The sequence below is a fragment of the Sinocyclocheilus grahami genome, unplaced genomic scaffold (assembly GCF_001515645.1).
Source record: "Sinocyclocheilus grahami isolate Dianchi unplaced genomic scaffold, SAMN03320097.WGS_v1.1 scaffold145.1, whole genome shotgun sequence".
Taxonomy (NCBI): domain Eukaryota; kingdom Metazoa; phylum Chordata; class Actinopteri; order Cypriniformes; family Cyprinidae; genus Sinocyclocheilus; species Sinocyclocheilus grahami.
The window spans coordinates 185,357-192,040 of record NW_015505324.1 but is presented as its reverse complement, the minus strand read 5'-3'; the positions used below and the strand labels follow the sequence as shown (position 1 = coordinate 192,040).

Here is a 6,684-nt window from a genome sequence, read left to right as displayed (position 1 = left end):
GTGATTTTTTTTTTATATATATATATATATATATATATATATATATATATATATATATATATATAAATTGGCTTTAAAAATATATATAATTTATGAACAAAACATTAACCACATACCTGCATTTGCTAATTTGGCAAAAAGACTCACTGAAAAATATGACCGTGTTAAGGGTGAGCCAACGCAGATCAGTCAAACAGATACTCTGTACATAGAAATATAAAATTAAAATATAGCACTTACAGAATATACACAGGTTTAACAGCTGGATCATCAGTTCATGTGCTCAAGCTGATACAGCAATACCAGTTAGGACTATCAGGTCTTCATGTGACATCTAGCATGAGAATGTCATAGTCTAAAAAAAAACACACAAACCAGATGCACGATTGCCATTTTTGCATACAGGTTTCTATTTTCCAGCCAAACTCTGTGAAGGCTCTCTGCATGACTGATTTCCCCAGGCTTTCTTCAGCAACCATCAATTCCACTTTTATATAATTTATTTATAACTATATTAAAGCACAATTTAGAACAGACCTCATCGGTGTATAAAGAAGAATACAGGAAAACATAAAATGCTGTTGTGTTATGCTTAGTGACAAATACTATGGTTATGAAACTGTCCAATATATGCATGGACCATTGAGCAAGCGAATGAAAGGAAACAGATGGCAGATCTTCTCACTTGCAGGCTTTAGAACATATTTCGAACGGCACTTTACCTGTATATGAGCAAAGTCATTCTGACATTTTAAAATATGTCTGTATTATATGTTCTGAATTCACACACAGGCCTTTTTTTAATGATCTGAAACGCTGCTAAAAATACAAGAATGGATTCAAACTTAATTTGAATCACCGTATTGACCAAAAACAACAACAAACTCTGTGTCATGGTAAATTTGTGTTTTATTAACATGTAGAGCTGCAGTTAAAAGTTCAAATTCAATCTGTGACTCATGCAAAGGACCAATCACAGAAGAATCTTTGCGAATCCTGGGTGTAATAAAAGTCAGAGAAACAATTAAATACATAAAAGATCAAATATATTATAAATCAACCTACACTGTCAAAAAAAAAATGTGCAGAAATTGTAGCTTTCTGGGTATGACAGCTTGTCACTGGGACAGTACCCTTAATAGGGACAACTTTAAAATAAGGTACAAAGACATAACACAACACATTTTTTAAGAGTGTCTTAAAACTCTAAAAATAAATGTTGATCAATCACGATAGAACAAGATAGAAAAGATTTTAACAGAAGCTGTACAAATCAGTAATGTCCATTAGTTGGAGGTTCCTGGTGTGACCATGTTCGTGTCTGGACTCGTGTTGAGATCTAAAGCAGACAGGGAATCATCAAGTGCCCCAGAAGGCGAGTCCTCTTTGGCTAACAAGTTATTCTTGCGGAGCTGACAGGCTTGCTGGTACGGAGGCCGAATTGGAGGTTGGGTGGGTGGTAAATACTGGTACTCTTTACTAGAATCAAGCTGTTTGAGAATAAAGCAAAACATGAATTAGGTCAGACTACTCATTCATAAACACATATGCATGATTTGAAAGCAGCTGATTAGTACCTGAAGCGGGTAAGTTCTGTCTGAATCAAAGGCACTAAGATCTCCACAAGCAAGGAAAGGAACTATTATTCGGTTTGGCCCCTCTAGCTGGTTGAAGTCAACATCTGGATGGGAAGGAGGACATGGGCATATACATAGACACTTACAATATAAAATTTGAATAAATGTCATATATAGATGAGCGCAAACAAACTTGAAAGCACTTTTTTGGTATTGGAGTATTGGAACAAGTTACTATAAGAGTGATCCAGTAAAGGGTTGGACATGTTGGGGACGTAGCCTTCAGGTGGAGAGTAATTCTGACACACCACAAATGCCTCTGAAGTGCGAACACACACACAAAAACATTAGTTCATGTATGAAAAAGTACAATATTCCCAAAAAAGTTTTACATTCCCTTTTTTTATAAAAATGAAATTCTCACCTATGCTAGAGTTGCGGCTGCTGCGTGGTTTGGCACAGGTTACAGAGCTGAAGAAGATCTTGAGCTGGGAGTACAGCAGTGTCACATCTTTTCCCCTGAAGATCTACACAGAAGAAAGACATTGGAGTTCAGGTGAGATTGAAGTAAACATTTCTTACCTAAAACAGATTTCATAATCTTGTACTGACAACTTGACAAAGTAACTAAGAGTATGAATGACAATGGGATGGCTTACTTTTGCAACAAAGTTGCCACCTGGTTTGAGAACATGTGTGGTGATATTGAGAGCCTGTCAATATGAAAACAAAAAACCTTCAGCAAAACCTTCAACAAGCAGTCTTGCACTTACATGGTAAATCAAAAACTATATTTACTATGAGTGTTGTCATGATACCAACATTTCAGTAATCAAAACTACTATTTAACTATTAAAACAATTAAATATAATTAAACGAGTCATTATTGCTATTATTAATAATAGCATTATTATTAATGCTATTAATAATTATAAGTAAATTACACAAAACATTAGCATATATGTTTTCTGATTGGCCATTGTGTTTACACAACACTTCTAAAGCATTTATTATTTTTAGTTCATGTTAATTTTAACATTTTATCAAAAGTTTATCGGTTTATATTATTTAATGGAACTAACATGAAATAATGTAAATTTGTATTTTATTATATTTCGTATTTTTAACTAACATTAACAAAGAATTAATAAATACTGCAATTTCTCAGTGTTATTTATTGTTTATTTACTAAAATTAACTTATGGGACCTTATAGTAAAGTGTTAACAAAATGATAAGATTAAAGGAAAATATAGCAATACATACCGCCAGCAGGAGCTGTGCCTGAATGTACTCATCTACATCATGAAGACCAGTAACTATACAGGGAAACAAACAAAAAAAACCTTCAAGATTTTGCTACATCGCAATTTTGCTACATCGCAAATCGACCAGCTAGAAAGGAACATCAAATGTTCAAAAGAAAAAAAACACAAGGTTATTTCTCACCATCTGGGGCGCCATCACATACGACCAAGTCTGCAGACTGTCCTTCAAAATGTCGAATAATCTCCTGTGCTGTAGAAATCTATAGCACAATCATATAGTTGGTATGGTTGAATATCTACTTTGCTTGACTCAAAAAGACTTACTAAAAGAAATGAAAATATTCACACAAATAAAAAAGTATGTTTAAAGCAAAACATTGTTTTTTCATGCACTGATTAATTTTGGGCTAATAATGATGTCTTATTTCAGACTAGTGGAAAGAAAACATCCGAACATCCACTGAAGTGTTTATTTTTTTGCATTTCATCTATTTGCATCTGTAGATTTATATTGCAATACATATCTTTAAAAGCGGTTTCCTCAAAATGAGTTTTTCTCATGCACTGAGCCACAAATCTTCACATAAGAAGTCAGTGATATCCAAGATACCCTCTGTAAAAACCTACTCTAACGTGTTCAAATGAAACAAGAACTTTGAACCTGGCTTAATCCAATGTTTATATTTTTGTTCTGGATATGTATGCAAACAAGTGCATATTTAATGCATAATTTGCATAATTAAACAACATTGAAGAAAGCTTGTAATACAGAAAATGTTTGCAATTCTTCATGTAATCGATCAGCTGGGGAAGTCTATCTATATGATATTTTTTAACCCTACTCACCTGGAGTCTTGCTTTAAAAATGTGCAGATAGATGCTATAATAACACAATACATATTAAAATGCTATAATGATGACTTGCTAAAAAAAAGCACTGCACCTTGGTGATGTCTCCTTGAATTTGTGTGACACCTGGCAAAGGGGCCATTGCTTGCAGGTCAACTGCCACAATCTTGACCTCTTCACACTTGTCTTTTCCACTGAAACAGGACAGAAAAAGGTGAAGTGCCAATTAGGAGTCAACAAGATTTGACTTAACAGTATCTGTATGTGTACTTTGCATTTTATAGTGCACAACCGATCAAGTGCATTCCGTGCATTTTGCATTTAACCAACCGGAGCTTGCGGCTCAGGACTTGACTCCAGCTGCCAGGTGCCGCACACAGGTCCACAGCACGACTGACACCTGTATGAAGGACATGAACAGTCGTTTGAACATAAAAGCCTGCTTTGATGCTATCTATGTAGGCAGTTCACAAGCTTTCGAGACATATCCTATGATGACTCAACCACTATCCCATGCAGATTGAAGCACAATGAAGCTCTTACCTTTAAAAAGGTTGAACTCCTCATCCAGCTGCAGGAGTTTGAAGGCGCTTCTCGCTCTCCAGCCCTCCTCCTTCGCAAGCCTGTAGTATATATCTCGTTTGTCTTTGGATGAGCGCCCCATTTTACCTTCACTCACTTATTCTGTAGACAAACAATGACACAATTTTGCCGCAGCTGGATGTTTTCGCCGCAATGTGACACTTCTTCTTCTTACTTGTTGCAGTCAGAGAAACGTGAGACAACACTGACACCCACTGGAGATGAGGTGGTATTACACGTGATGCTTGTCTGTATGATCGCATGGTTACAATTCTAGTGCTTCTAGATTATGAACATTAGGCATTTAACGTCCATCAACACAAATTTTGAGCTGAATTATAAGCATATAGTCTGTGACAGACGCATCGTGAACTTTCCAATGTAGTCACAGTTCCTACAAAAAATATTATGCTAGAGTTATTGCATGGTAAAAGACCCAGGATTAGAGATATCACTTTTTTAACTGAATAAACATTAACATTATGCATGCACTTTCGTTTAGTTGCAAATATTGAACATTATACAGTTATGCATACAAAAAAACAAACAAGAAAAAAGTTAAAAAAGTAGGCTGCAAAAATTAATAATTAAAAGTGAAAAGGGGGTAGTAAAAAATCAGAAAATGGGTACAGTAGTTTTAGCCCACAGATTTTTAAAGGATTCATAGCTTTCTTATTCTAATACTGTCTCTGGCTTAATTTAGTCAACGTACATACAAACCATAAAACTGAGTTTGAATTCGAAATTATTTGTTCAAAAATAATAAATGAATAATTCAGTAAATTATTTTTTAAGTAATTTAAATAAATAAAAGCATTTTTCATCTTCATAATAATAATCAATGAAGCCAAAAAAAAAAACATTTTGAGAGAGTGAGAGAGGTCTGCATTTGGCTGTTTGGAGCTCCAGAGGGCAAAAGCTCACTCAAAGGAAGGTAGAGTGACATTCCTTTTAGACGGACACATTTACACTGTCAGCCAGAAGAAAACTTACTGAAATGTACTTTTCCTGCTTTCAGATTTGATTCTAAACTGAATACATTTCATCTGACCTACATCTAAACACTTGAACTGGTGATTTCTGCACCACTAGCATCACCAAAAAGGCTTATAAAACATTCTGCCCTTGCCATTGGTCAGACAAACAGATAGTCCCGCCCCAAACTCACGCCATTGGTTGAGCTGATATTCACGTGTCAGGCTGGTCAAACAAACCAATTTTTTACTCATTATTACTAGGGGAATCAATCTATGAATACACTTCTTGAATAAAAAAATATGTGTAAAATTCTATAAACTACCATTCAAAACTTTGTGATTTTTTAATGTCATTTTTCAACCTAACCTTTGGTTTCATGATAATTATTACAGAAAATACAGTTTAATTACGATTTTCTGGATAAGTTGAATGGTTTAAAGGAGATTTCTTTAACCTTATAATGTCTAATTGGAGCATTCCATAGGGATACCATCAAATAAACGAAACAAACTTCACCTACGTTTTGAATATATGTATATTTTGTATATATTTATGCAAGCTGTGTATACATGTGTAAATATTTTAAATGGATATATATTTGTTCATTTTCTAGACAGATACCTTATGCTGTATAAATAAAAAATAAAATGTGAAACTATTTCATTTATTCATTCATGTTTTTATTAATAAGGACAATGCACATTGATCTTTGTATATAATATTAGAATTTTATAGTATATTAATATTGTTATATAAATGTTCCACCAGTGTCAATAGTGTCCCTAAAATGTACATTTAAACCAAAGGGGCCATTTTACACAGAACCCGTTTTAGTCAGGGGGAAAAAATGTTTGGAAAACATTAAAGGTTTATCCACAGCACACCTCTTTTAGCTCATTTAATAAAAATAAAAATAATTCATTACATTTATGTAGCGCTTTTCTAGGCACTCAAAGCGCTTTACATTGTCAGGGGGTATCTCCTCATCCACCACCAGTGTGCAGCATCCACCTGGATGATGCAACAGCAGCAGCCATAGTGCGCCAGAACGCCCACCACACACCAGCTTATTGGTGGAGAGGAGACAGTGTGATGAAGCCAATCAGCAGATATGGGGATTGTTAGGATGCCATGATGATCAGAGGCCAATGGGCAAATTTGGCCAGGATGCCAAGGTCACACCTCTACTATTTTCGAAAGACTAGGATTTTTAATGACCACAGAGAGTCAGGACCTCGGTTTAACGTCTCATGCGAAGGACGGTGCTTGTTGAAAGTATAGTGTCCCCTTCACTACACTGGGGTGTTAGGACCCACACAGACCACAGGGTGAGCACCCCCTGCTGGCCTCACTAACACCTCTTCCAGCAGCAACCTAGTTTTCCCAGGAGATCTCTCATCCAGGTACTGACCAGGCTCAGCCCTGCTTAGC

The 6,684-nt window shown here is 35.4% G+C and overlaps 2 protein-coding genes across 3 annotated transcripts in view; both read right to left on the bottom strand.

Moving 5' to 3' along the window:
* Positions 1-271, bottom strand: part of LOC107591726 (uncharacterized) — a 3,982-nt gene extending 3,711 nt beyond the window's left edge. The window contains exons 1-2 of the mRNA XM_016280960.1: positions 241-271; positions 117-146 (exon numbers count right to left, since the gene is read on the bottom strand). Of these exons, the coding sequence (XP_016136446.1) occupies positions 117-146; positions 241-271 (61 nt within the window). The remainder of the gene's footprint in view (positions 1-116; positions 147-240) is intronic.
* Positions 272-891: 620 nt separating this feature from the next.
* On the bottom strand, positions 892-5,360 carry LOC107591736 (putative tRNA (cytidine(32)/guanosine(34)-2'-O)-methyltransferase). Of its 2 annotated transcripts, XM_016280970.1 has the most exons (11): positions 5,269-5,360; positions 4,237-4,377; positions 4,024-4,093; positions 3,788-3,887; positions 3,026-3,104; positions 2,843-2,895; positions 2,237-2,290; positions 2,002-2,104; positions 1,771-1,896; positions 1,578-1,681; positions 892-1,490 (listed from the first exon to the last, which is right to left on the bottom strand). In XM_016280970.1, the coding sequence occupies exons 2-11, from the start codon at positions 4,355-4,357 to the stop codon at positions 1,287-1,289; spliced, it is 1,014 nt and encodes a 337-aa protein (XP_016136456.1). In that variant the 5' UTR covers positions 4,358-4,377; positions 5,269-5,360; the 3' UTR covers positions 892-1,286. The 2 variants fall into 2 exon arrangements, with proteins under 2 accessions (XP_016136456.1, XP_016136457.1); XM_016280971.1 differs by lacking the exon at positions 5,269-5,360 and having other exon boundaries at positions 1,813-1,896; positions 4,237-4,499.
* Positions 5,361-6,684: the final 1,324 nt, after the last annotated feature.

Excerpts from the sequence above, each read along its gene's own strand:
- LOC107591736 (XM_016280970.1), bottom strand. The coding sequence starts at position 4,357 with ATGGGGCGCTCATCCAAAGACAAACGAGATATATACTACAGGCTTGCG. Across the intron at positions 3,105-3,787 it reads TTCAAGGAGACATCACCAAG|ATTTCTACAGCACAGGAGAT; the intron begins GTGCAGTGCTTT and ends ATTGTGCTATAG. Across the intron at positions 2,105-2,236 it reads GTGGCAACTTTGTTGCAAAA|ATCTTCAGGGGAAAAGATGT; the intron begins GTAAGCCATCCC and ends TCTTCTGTGTAG.